Source organism: Rosa rugosa, chromosome 4 (assembly GCF_958449725.1).
Source record: "Rosa rugosa chromosome 4, drRosRugo1.1, whole genome shotgun sequence".
NCBI classification, from domain to species: Eukaryota; Viridiplantae; Streptophyta; class Magnoliopsida; order Rosales; family Rosaceae; genus Rosa; species Rosa rugosa.
Genome location: NC_084823.1, coordinates 36107297 through 36126985, shown reverse-complemented (window position 1 = coordinate 36126985; position 19689 = coordinate 36107297). Strand labels below are relative to the sequence as shown.

At 36.9% G+C, this 19689-nt stretch overlaps 1 protein-coding gene and 1 long non-coding RNA gene across 2 annotated transcripts; both read right to left on the bottom strand.

The window, feature by feature from the left end:
* Positions 1–9220: 9220 nt before the first annotated feature.
* On the bottom strand, positions 9221–12690 carry LOC133744727 (uncharacterized). Its single transcript, XM_062172787.1, has 3 exons — positions 10121–12690; positions 9867–9966; positions 9221–9778 (listed from the first exon to the last, which is right to left on the bottom strand). The coding sequence occupies exons 1-3, from the start codon at positions 12688–12690 to the stop codon at positions 9221–9223; spliced, it is 3228 nt and encodes a 1075-aa protein (XP_062028771.1).
* A 4993-nt stretch (positions 12691–17683) lies between these two features.
* Positions 17684–18308, bottom strand: LOC133742397 (uncharacterized). The gene is made up of 3 exons (XR_009862551.1): positions 18126–18308; positions 17835–18022; positions 17684–17736 (listed from the first exon to the last, which is right to left on the bottom strand). It is a non-coding gene; the product is annotated as an uncharacterized LOC133742397 (long non-coding RNA).
* Positions 18309–19689: the final 1381 nt, after the last annotated feature.

Here is a 19689-nt window from a genome sequence, read left to right as displayed (position 1 = left end):
GCAACAGATCGGGGCTCTGGCAGCGAAGCAACAGATCTAGGATCCGACGGCGAAGAAATAGATCAAGGATCCGGCGGTGAAGCAACAAATCAAAGCTCCGCCGGCGTTCGGCCTTGAAGGTCATTAGCCAAAGAAATTTCTAGTTATTGAGGGTCAATAGATATAGTCTCTGTAATTGATTGTTTGGTTTGGTTTGGTTACTGAGAAATCCAAAGAAAAAGAATAACGAATTTATGCGGCTAGGTTACTAGATTTGAGATCTAATTAACTTTCTGATACAATACAGTTAGGGTTAGGATGAGAAGATGCATGAAACTATTTACAAATGGTGAAAATTTCAATTGCAGTTAAGCATAGTGAAGAATGAGTAGCAATAGCCTAATAGCCTGTTTGGTTTGAGTAAAACCTAAGTTTTGGCTTGATTGAATAGTTTTGAAGGTTAGTAGCATTAAAACTTCAATTGCAGTTAAAGTTAGTGAGACTTGAGTGCCAATAGCTTGTTTTGAGGGTCAGTAGCATTGACGTTTCAATTAGAGTTAAAGCTAGTGAGGATTGAGTACCAGTAGCTTGTTTGGCTTGATTGAATAGTTTTGAAGGTTAGTAGCATTAAAAGTTCAATTACAGTTAAAGCTAGTGAGGATTGAGTACCAGTAACTTGTTTGGCTTAATTGAATAGTTTTGAAGGTCAGTAACATTAAAATTTTAATTGTAGTTAGCAAAACCTGAGTTTTGGCTTGAGCAAAAACTTGAGTTTTGAGGGTTAGTAGCATTAAAATTTCTATTGTAGTTAAAGCTAGTGAGGATTGAGTAGCAACAGTCTGTTTGGAGTGAGTAAAACCTGAGTTTTGAGGGTCAGTAGCATTAAAATGTGCAATGTGTGTAATGGGGTATTGAGGGTCAGTATCGTTCTTTTCCTTGATAAAATGGAAGAATTCAAATTTTTACAGTAACATATGTGCACTTAATATCTTGGTTCAGACAGGCTACCTGTTTGGCTTAAGTAAAACCCACATATGTTGAGGGTCAGTAGCATTAAAAGTGCAATATATGTGCAATGTAGTATTAAGGGTCAGTACCTTTCTTTTCCTAGGTGAAATGGAAGAGTTCAAATTTTTACACAGCATATGTGCACTTAATATGCACATATGCTGTGTAAAAATTTGAGCTGCCGACCAATGAACATGATTCAGTGGACCGTGAGGATGCTGGAGGACTTTCAAGTATATCATCCCAAAGCTGTTAAGAAGAAAAAAAGGCCTCCTGTGAAATGGCAGAACCCACCTCCAGGCATACTGAAAATTAATGTGGATGGTGCTTTTAGGGTGGAAAATGGTTGTGGAGGTATTGGTGTAGTGGTCAGGAATGAAATGGGTATGGGTATTGCTGCGCTAGCTCGACCTTTTGTACATGCACACTCGGTTCTTAATATGGAAGCGGAGGCATGTAGAGCTGGTCTTCTCCTTGGGATTCACCAAGGGTGGTCTGACATAGATGTTGAAAGCGACTCTGCCGTGTTGATTGCTGCTCTTAATAGTAAGGAGAACAATTTCTCTGAGGTAAGTCGAGTTTTAGATGATTGTAAGGATTATCTTAGTGCTTTTCAGTCAGTTACAATTCGACACATTTACCGTGAAGCAAATCGTGTAGCTAATAGACTAGCTCACCTTGCTAGTTGGGGTGCACTTGATGATGTTTGGTTAGATGAGACGCCTGCTATTATTCAGGATGTTCTCTACGAGGATTATTGTAGTTGTGGGTCTGTAGCACGGGGTTTAGGTTTTATGTCCCCCCCGTTGCAAAATTCTAATCTTAATATAATAAATGGAACCGGGCGTGGGGCAGAGCCTCCCAGCTAGGCTGGGTTCCAAACCCCTTTTCAAAAAAAAAAAAATATATATCCTAGTTCATTTGGTCAACACCAAAGTTCCTTTGGTCAGTACCCTACTGAGGGTCAGTAGCCTATTGAGATTTGTTTCAAGAGCTTTAGAATTTCATTAAAGCTGTTGATTTCTAGCATCTATGTCTGTCATTGCTTTGAGAATGTGGACTACATTATATGATTTCCTTATAGTGTAAATACATAACATATGAGATTCATGTGTAAGCTTCTGAATGTCAGTATGTATTCATAAAGATATTCTATTAAAGATCAATAATCTTAGTTTTTAACAATACTCATATATTCACATATCATATACATAGGTAAATCGCAATGGCAAAGAGGAAGGCTGTTGTAATAGAAGAAGAGAACGCAATGTGTATTTGTTACTACATGAAAAATGCTTGTAGCATGTTTCCTGTAAGATTTCATTTTACCTGCCTTACTGAAGGTCAGTAGCTTTAACTAAATGCATACCCTCACATACATTTCTTTATCGTTTTCTAGTTTGATTGTGGAGCATGTATATCCTAAACTATATACAATAAGTTGCAAATAACCTAGGAGTCAAAGACAGAAGTGTTTAGATAGAGAATGTGCTACAAAATTGGAAAGGAAGTCAAAGAGAGCCTCAAGCATATGAGGAAATCATGCTGGAGAAACATCATCATCATGAGAAGACTTGGAATTTATAGCAACTTGTATGGGAATAGCAGAAAAGCCATAAAATAAATGATATATTGTTTAAGTTTCATACCATAAAATGTTAAATAGTTTTTGGGATATTATTATATAAATAAGTTGTTTATCAGAAAAACTAAGATGGAATGTAATAGTATTATTTCTCTGTTTCTTTGTATATTTCACAACGTCAAATATATATATTTCAATAGACAATTTCCAATGTGGTTCCTTGGTTGGTGGAGGGATATATATATATATATATATATATATATATATATATATATATATACAGATCCTATCCAGAGCAGAGTTCCGCTTTGAAATTAACGTGTGAAGTTCCAGTTTTGGGTCACTTTTCGGTCGCATATCCACATCTCGACCGTCCAGTTTTTAGGTACTAGTGTATAGATCATCTCTGCAAATTTTCAGCCAAATTGATTATCGTTAAGGTATCTAACTCGCTTAAACCAATGGACGGACTGAATCTGTCAACTTGAACAGTACTAGCTTTAAGGCAGTTATCAATGCCTTAACGATCATCAATTTGGCTGACAATTTGCAGAGATGATCTATACACTAGTACCTAAAAACTGAACGATCGAGATGTGGATGTGCGACCGAAAAGTGACCCAAAACTCGAACTTCACGCGTTAATTTCAAAACGGAGCTCCGCTCTGGATAGGATCTGTATATATATATTGTATGTTATTATGATGATTAAGCAGATTTGGACAAGGGGAATATGCATGTTCTTCACGTTTAATCACACATTTGGAAAATCCTAGGTAGGTTCCTCAGGTCCATATATGTAGAATATGTCACAGAATACTCAATCCTCTGATGTGCTTCCCGTTCAAACTTTGCAAAGGGCATTTTAGTAATTTACTCATCAACAGAATCTCACTTAGAATTGGACGGAAAACAGGTGCATGGGTTTGGGTTTTGCACATGGACTAGCAACACTACTGCAAGGAAAATAAAAATAAAAGCAGACCTGCTAATGGTAAATACTGAGCTCAAAGTGTATCTAATGGTAATTTGCTAAATATACTAATCATATTAAATAGTAACCTTAATATAGTAAAAAAAGTAGGATATTTCATGATTTTTTAGATTAAGGATATTTTAGGTACTTTGGGTTGTGTATTTAGTAAATTATTAGAATGAGAAATTAAATGGGTGGTGTATTAAGTATGGGGAAAATAATCATTTACCCAATTTTGGGGTTATCCAAACACTCTAAGAGATTGCCCACTTACCCAATATTTAATATATATTTTGCCCTAATACCCAATTAAGTATTTTTTTTATTCCTTTTTATTTATTTTTGGGACAATTTTGCCCTCTTCTTCTTTGTCACTTAGAGAGAGAAGTCATCGGAGACCTCGCCGGACTCCGGCGACCCAACCGGTTACTGGAATCCCGAATCCGGCTACCACACTGGTGACCGAATTCCGGCGGTCGATTTTATTGCCCCTTAATAATACCCAGTAATCATATTATTGCCCCCCAAAAAACATATTATTGCCCCCAATAATCATATTATTACCCTCCAATAATCATGTTATTGCCCTTAATAATCATATCATTACCCCCCAATAGACCCCAATAAAAGTTTACACTATCGGAAGCTCATTCTAGGCCTTCCTGGCCCGGGTCCGGCCAAATGAACAGGAGACCTCTGCCTGAGCCAATACGAAGGTCAATTCGCGCTTCAGCCCCGGTCGTTCACTGGCGGGATGCTCTATATGCAGAACGACCTCGACATGGCCGCTGCGTCCCTCACCAACCAGCTCCGCGACCTTGACCTGCTGCTCAGATCTGGCGTGCTCCACCAGTCAAACCCCACCTCCGCCGTCTCGCCCCTCGCCGCCGCAAACGATGAGTCACGCAAGGCGGTGTTCGAATCCGGGGCTACCACATTGAAAGAGAAGGCGACAATCATAGTCGAGGCCCTCACCGCCGACCCGGAAAACACCTGGGCTGTTTCGGTCTTCACCGGCGCCTCCTCCGTCGATGCAGAACCACTGCCTCGCCAATCGTCGTCAATTCTTCGTCCAACAGGGATGGTGGTTGTTGTCCACTGGTTGCGACTCGCTGAGTCGACTCGGTCGAGGAAGGAAGAGAGAGAGAGAGAGAGAGAGGAGTCAAGATAGAGAGAGAGTCTGAGGGGTTTGTTAATTAAAATGAGGGTAACATTGTCATTCATGTTTAAATTGGGTAAAAGGGATTAAAAACTTCTTGGTGGAGTAAGTGGGCAATTTTTAGGCTCAAATTGGGTAAGTGGTCACGGCCCCTTAAGTATGGAGTGTGTATTAAGTAATTAGGGGTGTGTATTTAAAACTTCTCTAAATTTTGAGGCGATAAGGAGGTTTTTGCCTCCTTTATCCCTCTATTCAGCTAAAGAAAAAAAAAAAAAACCTAGCGTGATGATTGTCTTTTTCGTAGTAGCCTTGAATGCCTTCTCGATTTGTCACATAATAACCATTGTGTTAATACATAGTAATAAACATTGGAGGAGACCGAAATATGTGACAGGTAAATGAAGAATGAACAATGTACACATTAATAGAAATTAAATACTTGATTAGAAGTCATACATGATAGTTGTTTATCAACATTGATTAGTAAGCAGAAATTGAGTGCAAAATTGTAATAGTCAACTAGATTCACTACAAAAAAAAATTGCAACAGCCACGGCGCACTGCCGTAGCAAAAATCTGTTTTGCCGTGGTAAAAAAGCATTTGCGACGGCTCTGCTACGGCAAAGCTTCTGACGCCGTTGGTGGCGTCGCCAATATTTTTAGCCACGGCAAAATGCAGTCGCAGACCACTTTTGCGACGGCAAAGAGCTTTGCGACACTTACTCTGCTACGGTTTCATGCTACCCCTAATGCCGTCGCCATTGCAAAATATACTACGGCAAATTTCCGTCGCAGCATAATTAATATTAAGATAATTATATTACTTCCCGCCAAAATTTATTTCCTACCAAATTTATTTCCCGCCAATTTTTTCCCGCCAATTTTTTTTTTCTGCCAAACTAATTTGCTTCCCGCCAATTTTTCAATAGAAAATTTTGCTACGGTCTCGTTGCCGTAGCTTCGGTGTGGTGTTATATAGAAATATATATTCTTGGCTACGGCAATTCACCGATGCTAGTAGCCAACCAGTATTTTTTTTTTTTAACAAAACCTGTAATTTTGCAATATCCAAAAATGGGATAAAAATATCAATACACAACACATATATTGTTCATTAACTCATCTATTTCATTGCAATGTAATTAAGTTGTTGCACTGTTAGTATAGGTAATTAGAAGAAGTACAAATTAAGTTATGCCCAAAACCAAGTTCCTAATGAAGACAACCAAGAGTAACACTTAACAAAAATATGCAATAACATATTGAAACTCAGCCCATTGCTCTATCACTGCTTGAATCTGGATTCCCTTCTTCTCCTATAGACTCCCTCCGAATTTCATGGTCACTAGTTGCATCTGGAACCTAAGACATCAAAAAAAAAAATTAGATATATCATGTATGGCTTTGCATATCACCCTTTTTCAATATCACACCATAACCCAATTCCAATAACCAAACACGCAGATTCGCAGGTTGCATCATTTTTTATAATCATATTACAAAGAGAATATGGCAGTATGAGAGGAAATTTCAAACCAAGTGTCAGTACGTAATGCAGCTTCAAGTTGATTGGTACAGTGAAGGTAATGCAGTACTAATTAGTAAGAAAAATATAGAATGTAATGCAGCAACACCATATAAAGTTAAAGTACAGAGAAACATCTATTGCATTAAGGATTTGATTACTCACGTCACAGAACACAAATGGCTAAAGAGTGATCTCTTCTCTTCTAATTCACAATCATATATGAACTAAGATCACAAAACACAAGTATCTAAAACAATAAGCTATAGAGTAACTTACTAATCCATAATCCTAAACAAATTTGCCGAGCAACCAAAGCAAAATGACATCAGATATAGCAGGCATTGTAAAGAAATAGCAAAATCAAGATCTAGAGAGATATCACAAGCCAGCTCAGATCTGGAACCCAAAAATCAAGACCCATGCAATTCAAAATACATGAAGATTGGTCCTTTGAGGCATTTCATCGAACATATTATGTGCATTATTAAACAAAGATTAATATCCTGAATACCGGAAACAGAAGTAATCGAACGAAGCTGAACAAGCTACTGTGAAGCTCAATTATCAGTAAAATTGCAAAGACTTCTTGCTGAACATCAACTACAACGCGCTAAAAGTTACTGTTTCTGGTTTTCTGTGACTGAGTTGGTAATAATCATGCACAGCAATTTTTGAATATGCAGATTTGTCAACAATCATGCACAGTAAGCTACAAAACCGACCACTAAAATGCATTCACATAGTAGTGCAAGTATTTAGACTACAACTCATTCAATCACACTAAACTTATATGCATTCACATGTATTCTGATTAAACGTAGCCTAAATGTGTTAAATCAAACTAAAGGCCTTCCCCAATCAAACTCACACATGGCATTTCCAATTTACCTGATATATTTTCGAAACTAAACAATTTGCAGAACTATAAATTGTGCACATCAAATAAGAGCTAAATATTCAAACAATTATTGTTGTGATGACAAACCTGTCCATTTTGATCTGTGCCTCTCTTCTCTTTGTTCTCCAAAAAATCAATTCGAGCTTGTAGCATATTAAGCTGATCCTGAAACTTTTTTGCCACAGATTCAGTTACTTTCTGTATTATATCATCAGTGGTTTCAGAGGAATTTGGTGCATGTAGGTAGACAAATCTTCTAGGCACGCCAGATCCATAGGTGCGACAATATCCATGGCCATCCTCTCCAATCAATTCATGAAATATACGGTCTTTGACAGCCTGAAGGTTCCTTTGGTCCTCAGGTTCTAATAAAAGTCGTTTTTCATATTCTTCCTACATTCAAGTATAGAATTACCAGCTTGAAAATAACATATAAATTAGAAACTGAAACATTATCATACAATATACTAAAAATAAAGCTTACAATGACTTCAACTACTTCTGGTTTTGACTGGTCTCGTGCTTTTTTCCACACATTCATCTTAACAGTTTCTTCTCCATTTTGCTCCATCTATCGAATGCAAAATAATAGCAAACTGAATCTATATTCCAGTCCAAATTTCCATATTTTCAGATTTCAATACAAGAACCAAATTTATAGATGAAATGGAAAAAAGAAGAAACTCATCTCCTACCGAAGAAACACATAAATGTAGAATGAAGTGGAATACCTCAAATCGTAATTGAGCAAAGTGTTTTCGACCAGTAGTATGAACTGGTCCACGAAGCTCCCTATTGATAGAATTTCTTCTTGCTATCATCTGCAACATCAATCTCAAGGTTAAAACAAATAGTGATTCTGGTATTCGATAATCTATTTATAAATATTGTGCCACTAATACCTTAGCTTCCTCACTACTCCAATAGGCAACTAGCTCACTCCATTGCTCTGTCACAATATTGGCAGGAACTTTTGAAAGAATATCTGGATCTTCTTTGTTTTTCTCAAAGAAGTTGAGTTTCGTTTTGCTTTTATGATCCTTCCACAGACTATTGCAACATCTCAAACATACAGTTTTATATCCTTCTGGAACATTGAGCAAATTATCCTACGAAACATTGATAGGTTAGGATTAGTCTATACTTGAAACTAGTACTTTTGCTTTATAATTTTAAAACAAATCAGAACCAAAAACTAATTGCAAATACATGGAATCAAGTTTTTTTTTTCTTTCATTCTAGTGTTTACCAACAAATATAAATGACATATGTACCTTAACTTCTTTCCATATTCCATCTTTCACTTCAGCTCCAACAGACTTCCAATCAATTATTGTAAGGGGAATTCTTTGCCCATCCCTTACAATTTGTCCTAACTGCGACTTTAATTGGGCAGCCCTATCTCCCACAGGTTGGAACGTAGAATCAAACTTGATTTCAACTTTAACTCCAGTATTCCATTCTGAGATACCCTTATTTTGACCTCTGGAACTTTCAGCAGTAGCTTGTACTTCCATCTCTAACCAAGTTTTTTTTCAATATCAAATTGTAACTTTAAAACAAAAAAGATACTACATTACAAATATATTAGATATTGAGTTACCTGCTGGTGGAGATGGTGGTGCAGGGGGTGGCGGTGGTGGAGGAGGTGGAGGAGGCGGTGGAGGAGGAGGTGGAGGGGAAGGAGATGGTGGTGACAATCTTGAAGACTGTGATGGCTGTTGTGATGAGGAAATGCTGTTGCTTGAAGATTGAGAGCTGCTGGAACTCAAATATTCAGCCATGGTGCGCGGTCGACCAATCTTCCTTTTCTTCATGGTTAACTGAAAAAGGACATTTACAATTATATGAGAACATAATGTTTCGAATCGAAATAACCAACAAGTTTTATATGACAGAAATACCACAGTTTATTATAAATTGAAATGACAGAATCACATTCCATTGCCCAAAAAAGACCGTAATTAATACCATATATTCCATACACGAAGACCAAGTTCCAGCAAACAAAAAAGACCTATGCACACAAAAATCTGCACCTATAAGTGCCATCTTAACCTACATCTACTATATTACAAGTTACGGTCTCAATCATCCATTTCAACATCCATTGACTCGCTTGAAATACCAGCTTCTTCAGTATTGTTAGTTTGCACAAGGGATAAGTCTCTTGAAGGCATGTCAACAACATTCAGCCATTCTTGCCCTGAAGGATCTAGAGCATACCAAACTTGATGAGCTTGAGATGCCAATATGAAGGGTTCATCCCCTATGCAATCATTTTTGTACAACAAACGCTTGAAGTTAACTAAAGGAAAGTTAAAATGGTCTAACTTTATACCTGTAGCAGGATTAACCCAATCACACTTAAACAAAACATATTTGATATCAATACCATAAGAGATTTTGATAATATCTGTCAATCTCCCATAGTATGGTGAAGAGTCAATAGAAAGATTCTTGTCTGCTTGTAAAGTTACACCACTATTCTGTGTTGAGCGATGATTATCAAGACTTTTCACTCGAAAGAAAAACCCATTCGCATTGTAAGAAGTCAATCTCTTTGCTGATGGACTAGGAGAATTAGACAAAGCAATAACTTCTTCACTTAACAATACAGAACTTGTTCTTTGCAAATTGATAACCTGATTTAGGTAAACAATAGTTAAAAACTGCACACTATAAGAGACCGAAAGATGAACTAAATATATCTAATTATAGCTAGCAACATACATGCTCCTTAAACCAGTTTGCAAATTCCCGAAAATGAACTCTCTGAACATAGTGTTCATTTGCAGCAGGAAATTGTCGTCGAATAGTAATAAGATGTTCACTGCAAAGTAACAAGAACATCATTACTTTTCTGCCCAGAAACTCAGAAACTATCCACTAAGTTTCTTAGTTTCTAAGAAATGTTTTACTTCTCATATATATTGTTGATTATATGCAGATTATAAAAAAACAAAACAATAAGCAACATGACATACTTGAGAAATGGTGTGACTGCTTCTGTATGGAATAAGATCCATCGATGAGCTTGTGTTCGAGTAATTTCCTCAAGTACAAAGTCTTTTCCCTTGTTTATATCGTCATCATTTTTTTTCCTTGCTGGTCTATTAAACTTGCTTTCCACATCATTGAGATACTGAGTACAGAAGTTCATGCACTCTTCCATCAAATAACCTTTAGCCATTGATGCTTCAGGACAAGCCCGATTCCGCACATATTCCTTCAAGGTCAGTAGATACCTCTCAATAGGGTACATCCACCGAAAAATTACAGCACCAGCAATTAATGCTTCATCAGCTAAATGAATTGGTAAATGCTCCATTATATCAAAGAATGATGGCGGAAATATCTTCTCAAGTTCACAAAGTGTCAGCACTATACGAGCACGAGCCTTTTCTAGATCTGCTGCACAATTATCCATTGAGCATAACTGTTTAAAAAAACTACCCAGATCAATCAAGGCCTGAACCACATTCTCTGGTAAAGAACTTCTTATAAATAAAGGAATAAGTTGCTGCAATAGAATATGGTTATCGTGGCTCTTAAGACCTCCAATACTACGATCATGTAAACGTACTCGACGTGCAATATTGGAAGCAGCTCCATCTGGCATTCGTGATCCTGATAAGGCTGAAAAGAACATATCTTTCCCCTTATTGTTCATCTCAAACTCAGCAGGATCAGCATACTCTGTACCGGACTCTCTCCTCTTTAGATGATACTGCTCCCTAATTCCCATAAGTTCCAGATCACGACGAGAATTCAAATTGTCCTTAGACTTTCCAGCAACTCCTAATATTGAGAAAAGAACATTATCACAAATGTTCTTTTCTATATGCATCACGTCAAGGTTGTGACGTATCAGGTTGTCTTTCCAATATGGAAGCTCATAAAATATACTTTTCTTCTTCCAATTATGCTTCTTTTTCATCAAAGGATCATTATCAGGTTTTTGCACCCCAAGCACCTTCCTTCGCTCTAGATCTTCCCGCTTGTACTCTGTAAGAACACCATTTGATTCCAATTGTGCAAGAAGATCTGCGCCAGATAAAGTTTTAGGCTTCCTTCTATATTCTGTATTGCCATTAAATGACCTTGAATCTGCTCGATACTTGTGATCATAGGGTAACCACCGCCGATGAGTCATGTATGAAGCTTTTTTACCAAACTTCAACCGCTGGTAACCACTTTCAGAGTTGCATGATGGGCAAGCAAATTCACCTTTTGTACTCCACCCCGACAAGTTAGCATAGGCAGGAAAGTCATTAATCGTCCACAACAATGCAGCATGCATTTTAAACATTTCATTGCTGAATGCATCAAATGTTTCTACACCATCTTCATATAGTTCCTTCAATTCTTCAATGAGTGGCTGCATGTAGACATCAATTTTATCACCGGGTGCCTTAGGACCATCAATAAGAACAGATAAAAATATAAAGGGCTGCTTCATGCACATCATAGGTGGTAAATTGTAGGGAACCAATATGATAGGCCAGGTACTATGAACTATATTCATAGACCTAAATGGGTTGAATCCATCAGATGCTAACCCAAGCCTTACATTGCGAATGTCTCCCGAAAAATTTGTGTGTTTTTGGTCAAAATCTTTCCATGCAAGAGAGTCTGCAGGATGCCTAAACACATCATCATCGGTTCTTTCCTCTCCATGCCATCTCATAAGCTTTGCTGTTTTTGAAGACATAAACAACCTTTGTAACCTTGGTTTTAAAGGAAAATATCTTGCTTGTTTTGCTGCTTTTCGTTTCCCAAGTGCTGCAACATCATTTGAACTACCATTGTTATCTTTCCATCGAGATGTCTTGCATATTCTGCATTCATCCAAATTTATGTCTTCATTTCTAAACAACATACAACTGTTAGGACATGCATCTACTGTTTCATAAGTGAATCCGAGATCTTCTGTTAACTTCTGGGCTTCATAATATGACTTGGGAAGTTGCACACCTTCAGGCATAGATTCTTTTGCTATCTCAAGTAAAGTTTTGAAGGATTTATCTGTCCATCCATGGAGCACCTTCGCTTGCAAAAGACGAACTGTATATGACAAAGCTGTGTGTCTCTTAGAACCCGGATACAATGGAAGGTTTGCATCCTCAAGAAGTTTCAAGAACTTCTTGGTAGGTTCGTTTGCCCCTACATTAGGATTAGTTGAGTTTTCTTCACTAGTCTGATCATGTGTTCCTACATTAGGAGCTCCTAAAGCTTCTTGGACAAGTCTGACCATATCATCCTCCATATAACAATCTAACCCAATACCATTTTGATTTCCATCCACTGGATGAACATAATGATTAGGCTCACCATGTTTATCCCATTTCCTATACTTCTTAAAGAAACCATAATCACGAAGATGCTGCCGCACAACTAATCTTACATAGAGATAACGATTTTCGCACTTTCTGCAAGGACAATAAATCCTTGAACCCAGATCCCTATTGATGTATGCAAAAGTCAAAAATTGATCTATTGCATCATAATATGCTAGAGAATGTCTATCTGCTAAATCTATCCATGATTTGTCCATATTTCTCCTTAAGCAATCAGATTCAACATCTACGTCAAATAACCAAGAAAAAAACAGTTTATTAAATTATAACCATGACTACTAACCAAACAAAGGACTTCAAACAATTAACCAAAGTGAACAAACATTGCCTACAACTGAGCTGCCATCAAAATACAACACAAAAACTATAAATTCCCAACATCAAAAGTATAAAATTACTATCAGCTAGTTCAGTCCCTAAAAGAAGGTAATTAATTAAGCAAAGAACATATACTCCAGTTCCAATAAACAGATAAGCTTTGTTCAAAAATACATTAAACAAAAATATATATAAAAGCGGCAAACAAAAAAGATAAAGCAGATAGCTACTGCATTTATACCCAATAATCTCATCCAAGACACAAAAAAGTTGAGGCTTACCTTGAATTTTCTATGACGAGTGGAAGATAGATGATAGAGAATAGAGGACAGAGCAGATTAGCCTCCAAGTGATAAGCAAATAACCTGCAAAGCCAAACAATAAGATGCAAACAGGTTATGAAGTATCAAACTTTAGTGCTTCAGGCAAACAAAACCAATTAACTGAAAGGGAATGAAATTCAGCAAAATCAGTAAACATGCATGAACCAAACACAATACAAAACTCTTTCGTGCTTTGCTGACGATTTCCAAACAATCCATGGATTGATGACCACCAAACAAACCACACAATGCATAATCATCCAGTCCTGATCGTGAAAAAAAAAGAATGCATATAGTAACGCCTCTTATTCATCAGAGGAAAAAAGCTGAATAAACAAAGCATTGCCCCATGATCGAAGATGACAAAACATTAGAATGGGCTTTTTGTTGCTAGTTATGAAAAGGTAATCATGTGATGGTTAAAGATTCAAGCAAACTTTGGAGTCAAAAAGTTAGAACAGTGGCCATTCTCCAAATTTAAAGCCAACAATGGATTTCATTCCCTTCTTTTGGAAACGAAAAAAAAGGAAAAAAAAAATGAAAATGAAGATCTCTTGAATTCTTAGTGAGAAAAAATAAAAGAAAAAATTCCTAAAAGTTCAGCTTGACCACCACAAATAATACTACTATATATTTTGCTAAAGTCCAATAACATAACCTGATTAATGATCAATAGCTCAAATTTTGTTTTTACAGAAGGTCCCAAATCCACCTGCTCATTTGTACGATAGGGTTGCTTTCATGTGTGGGAGGGAGCCAAATTTTGAGCTTCCTGAAGAGGAGAAGCAGGAACTGATGAAGTTCAAGTGGGATGAATTCTTGGCGGTGACTTGTCACTCCATTAACAACAAAAAGCTCAAGAAGTGGCAGTGGTCTGAGACACTTCCATTACAAGATGGTGACTGGGATGACAAGCAAGAAGTAAATGGTCTGTCAACTTCGGAAGATGGGGAGGAAGACACACGACTCTCTTGATCCTAATGGTTCAAGGACAATGCTTAAGATTTCCAGTTCTAACAGTTAAGTGCTAGCTAATAATCCTCCATTTTTTAAAGTATAAAGGCCCATATTAGGGCAAAGATGGTAGATTTCGTTGTCTTTAACTCTTTATTAAGCAAATGCCCAGTAAGTAGTTTCAGATTAGAAGCATCATAGTGGTCATTTGTCGTTGGTTCAAATGAACCAGTTCTATGAGAAATCTATTAATTTATTAAATGCTGTTCGCTGCTCAGTTGGACAAATAATGCTTCAGAAATAATTTGAAGAAGAAACGTGATCTGAAGGTTAATTTTTAATATGCTGCAATCAAATAGCAGTACCTTAGTTAGAAAGTACTTTCTCTAACAGTTCACACAAAAAAAAATGCATCATAAAACTACAACAAGAATTTGGCGTCCATAGATGCCTACTGTCTCTAACAAGGCACATTTAAGTTCACTATGACACATTATTGTTAAAGACAAGTTTTTAGCAACAAACCTGAAGGTAGTTGAGTATATCGCCTGTTGCAACTCTAGATCCCCCTTCTTGTTTCCCACAGATCCACTGATAAATTATATCCTGAAAAAAAAAATGAAATAATTAAAGTTCATATTGCCAAATGCCAAGGTTCCATCAATAAATGTAGATATGTAGTGCAATTTCAAAGCATATTTACACATCAACCGAGCATTATATATGTGTGTAAAAAAAATTGAAACATGCATATGTGGAAGCTTTGCAGAAGCAATGGCCCACTGCCTGAAGGCTACAGCAAGTGAATGATATTAGAATCCCTAGTCCCTTAGTAAACTAATGGAAGCAACATATTCTTCAAATTTTTAAAAAGTCACAAACACCAGCGGACACTGAACAAGAACTCCTGTCAACAACCAGGTACTACCAAGATGGCTATGGAACAAACAAGGAACCCATGTATCTCTTGAGCCAATATGGCACAACACAAGTATACGAAATTTCAGCAAAAGCCTAAACTGACTCACTCATAAGAAAAAGACCAAACCAACCATTTAGAATCTCAATCACATGTTGCAATTCACTCTAAACTCAAATACAGTTCCAAAACTATAACCCTTTGTTTTCCATTATTCTTCATATAAACCCATATCAGAACACTCCTCAGTAATCCTTTCATTCACTTCTGATGGGTTGATTATCATTATCGTCTCTCTAAATCAATAAAAATGCAAACTTTGATAAACCAATACAACTATGCCTGTAGAGAAACTCTGAAAAAAAAATTTCATCCAAACTCAAAACCACTAATCACCCAATCCAAAAAATCGGAAAAAAAAAACCAACGAAACACCCAATCTGACATATCCAAAACCAAAAAACATAACTATTCTTCCATAAATAAGCAAAATCAAAAGTAATTTCAGACAAATTTTCTATAGTTAATTCCTCTCAGACTACAGAAATCATACTCTTCCATTTCATAATTTAAACTAACTGAATTGAACCCATTGATGGAAGAGAGAAGATAGTTGAGAGAGTGAATTGAACCCACCGAATTGAACCACTGATGGAAGAGAGAAGATACTGAGAGAGCGAATTGCACCCAACTTGAGAGATCGAAAGAGAAGGTCAGTACTGACTATGGCATATGAGGTTCTTCGGATGCAGACAAGTTTTAGGGTTTAGGAGAGGGGAAGATGGAGTATGAGATGGATCGAACAGAGGGATCGAATAGAATGAAAATATTGGAAACAAAGAGATGGGATTTACCTTGGAATTTGATTAAGCCCAGAAAGAAAAGAAGAGAATAGAAGGCGTTGAATGTTTAAGGAAGAAGAAGAGAGTTTGCGTTTAGGTTTCAAATCTCAGGGAGTTTGTGTTTAGTTCATCGGGAACTAAAAGATAGACGCGCCTAATTTTCGTCTCTTGGCGCCTTGGAGCTAGGTTAAGTTTGCTTTTCAACATATCTGGAAAATAAGTTGAAAAGTAAATAAAGGCTACGGCACCTGCAGTGAAGCAAGAATTAGGAAAAATCTTGCTACGGCATTTTTAATGCCGTTGCAATTGAAGCATTTTTATGCTACGGCTCTCTTTTGCCGTCGCAAACTTTTTTTTTTTTTGCGACGCCTTGTTTCCCGTAGCAAATCTATGACCAATGGCGACGGCATTTTTGCGCCGACGCTAACTGGGGTGGCCATTGCAATTATTTTTTGTAGTGATTGCTTCATTAGTTGAGGAAACTGAAAAGAGTTTAAGAGGTCTCTTTAACTAGATGATGATTTACTTATTAGTCCCTCGATAAAGACAAGATTTTTAACACAATTTCATGAAGCTCATATGAAAAATTTGTAAACTACAATTTAAAAAATAATAATTTAAACGCTTTTTTTTTTGTTATAACGCTTGCTCATCTAATTTTTGTTCAACCAACCTTTGTATGGGTTGACAGGGGCGGATCTACATAGTAACTGGGGCGGGCTCAAGCCCGTCCGAGATTTTTGGGCCTAAAAAAAAATAGATGTATACCTTTTTTTTTTTTTTAATTGAGTATTGTCCAACTGAAGCCCATTCCTAATTCCTAAACCCACTCCCGAGTCCCGACTCCAGTTCAATAGTTCAATCGACTTCGACAGTTCGACTACGCCGTTACAATCGATTCTCCAGTTCGTCTCTCCTCCAGTCCTCCTCCTCCTCTAAACTAGGGCTGGACTCGGGTTGGTTCTGCAATTTCAAGGACTGAACCCGAAACTGGAACCGACAACTGATTATCGGTTCGGGTTTGCTGTTTTTTGTATCAAGAACCGATATAGAACCGAACTGACCATGCTCGGGTCGGTTCCTCAGTTTTTCGGTTCCAATCTCAGTTCGGTTCCATCTCGGTTTTTCGGTTCCAAACTCAGATCGGTTCCAAACTCAGTTCCTCAGTTTTTCCATATAGAAACACTGCTTTTCACTTTTCAGCCGTTTCTAGTTTCCAGTTTTCCTGATTTCCATACATACATTCAAATGATTCAATATACCACAATCTATTCACTCATTCAAACTCAAAACAGTATCTACAATCTACATATTCAACAATCAACATCAACATAGCAAATTAGCAATTTCCTGCAAACTTCCAAACTGTCAAAGCATGAAAGTGATGAAAACATTAAACTATCAAACAATCAAAACTCTCAAACTGTCAAACACAAACACTCAAGCACTTTCCAGCAATACAACTACAAACTCAAAGTCTGCAAACTGCAGAACTGCAATAATACACATTCCCAGCAATACAACTACAAACTCAAAGTCTGCAATAATACACATTTCCAGCAATACAACTACAAACTCAAAGTTTCACATGCATAAACTGCAAACTCAAAGTCTCACATGCAGCAAATAAAAATAAACAATAAACTGTCCAATTTGAACAATGCAGCTGCATCAATTTGTAGCAAACTAAAATACTGAAAGTCTGAAACTGAGCAATTCAAAGTCTCAAACTGAAACAAATAACCTAAAATTGAAATAGTCCATGAATATTTCATCAAAGTGCACAACTGCAAACATATTTCCAGCAAAGCTTCCTCTTCCTCAATGCAACAAGCCAACAATATGCAACAAGCCAACAATGCTTCCAGCCTTCCGTCAATACTAAATCTACATAGAAAATTACAAATATGCAATTAATGGTATTAGGATAATTTTTTTTTTAAAAAGAGAACTTCAAAATTAAAATGAAGCAAAAATGTTCAGACCTTTATGCAGCCTTGATTATTGAGTGAATTGAATCATTTTTTCTGCTTTTTCTTCTTGGTTGTAGGGGCTGAAGCCGAAGCCTCAGAACTCTTGGTTGCTCTGCCACTTGGTGCAGATGCAGATGCAGATGCAGCAGCAATAGTGTTCTTGCCCTTCTTATCATTCTCTCTATCCTTTTTTTCATGGTCTGCACAATATCAAAACTCAAAACAGTAAATCACATAGATTTTAAAACTAATTTCTTGTACCATATTCAAAAAGAGTAAACTAAAAACATAAAAAACACATACCAGCTTCAATCTGTTCATATGACTCCATTTCCTCTATAGTTGGAATGTACTACAACCCCATAATGGCATCAGCCTTCAACCAATTTTGAAGACATATTAGTTTTTCAACTGTTTTTGGGTTTAAAGAGCTTCTGTATGGATCTATTACCCTTTTCCCAGTGCTGAAACTTGACTCACTTGCAACTGTAGACACTTGTATGGCTAATATATCTCTAGCCAATGATTGCATTCAGCTTCCACCAATCCAAAATCTTCCAATCATCATTTTCAGCAGGTTTTTCTATAGGGTCCAGCAAATGGAAGCGGATGGGTCAGAGGAGCTAGCAGATGCTTCGGACATGGAATTAGATCTCCAACTCCAAGGCAATAAGCAAGAAGCAATCTGTAAGAAAAATTCAAAGGCCGGGTTGTTAAAAGTATGAACTATGTTAACAGTTAAAAAAAAATGGCAGAACCAATGAAGTTGGGGTCTGCCGCTCGAATTGAAATAGACAAAGTCTTATTAAGTCAAAAGGTACCTTCAAATTGTCTTCCAAAATACGGGTAAAATAATTTTGCGACTCAGATCCACGAAAGTAGGTCAAGATTTCCTGCCAATCCGGAGGATTCTGGAAAAGAATGATAAAGATTAAGAAACGAAAATGCCAAAGTGATATCTTTATCAGAGAAGGGAATAATTGAAAATAAGGAGTGTTACATTGAAACGGCGTAAATTGAAATTGCTTCCATCTCAAAACAACCAAAACCAGAAGTTTCGCTTTGCCAAAAATGTGCTATGGTACTAACCTGTGCAATTTTGGATGCAGTAGTAACCTCAATACATAGTTTCCCTGCAGATTAATCGATCAGGTGAGATAATAAAAATAGCTTATAAATAAGTTTGTGTTCAACAAAAGATAATTTGATCCAATAATTGCATGAGTATCCAATAATTCGAAACAGCAGCCTTATGCATACCAGTCCTAATAAATGAAACTATGAAAGCAAAGATGAAGCTACACTAGCACCACACACACACAGAGAATAAACTGAGTCCAATACAAATTCAAGAGATTTGAAGAAACCCACAACAGAAAAGTAAAAGTAAAAAGATTCCTCCTTTAATTCCAAAGTCCAGATTTTTCAAATGAATTCAATTCAAGGCTTCAAGCAGAAGTATTGCATATTCGATTATTACCTCAGGCCAACGCAAGCAAGGATGCAATAGTAAAGGAAAGTAAAACACTCTGAATGAACAACAGTTTATTATTTAACAATAATCCAAGCAGTTCTGAATGCAGAAATGGAATACTAAAACATGCAGATTGATCGATCAACAATATTCATGGATTTTGGAGCTTACCAGTTTCAATCGAAGTGCTCACGGGAAGAAATCTGTAATACCCCGAAAAATCCAAATTAAATTCCATGGATTTTTAGAAATGATTCCACGATAGTAGGAGCGAGTACGAAGCTTGGAAAAGTTGTGGAATTAGTTCGAACGATTTTATTTTCGAAATCGAACGTTATTTAGGGGCTCGTGGAAATTGACTTTTGATACATACGGAATTTGGGAAAACTTCCT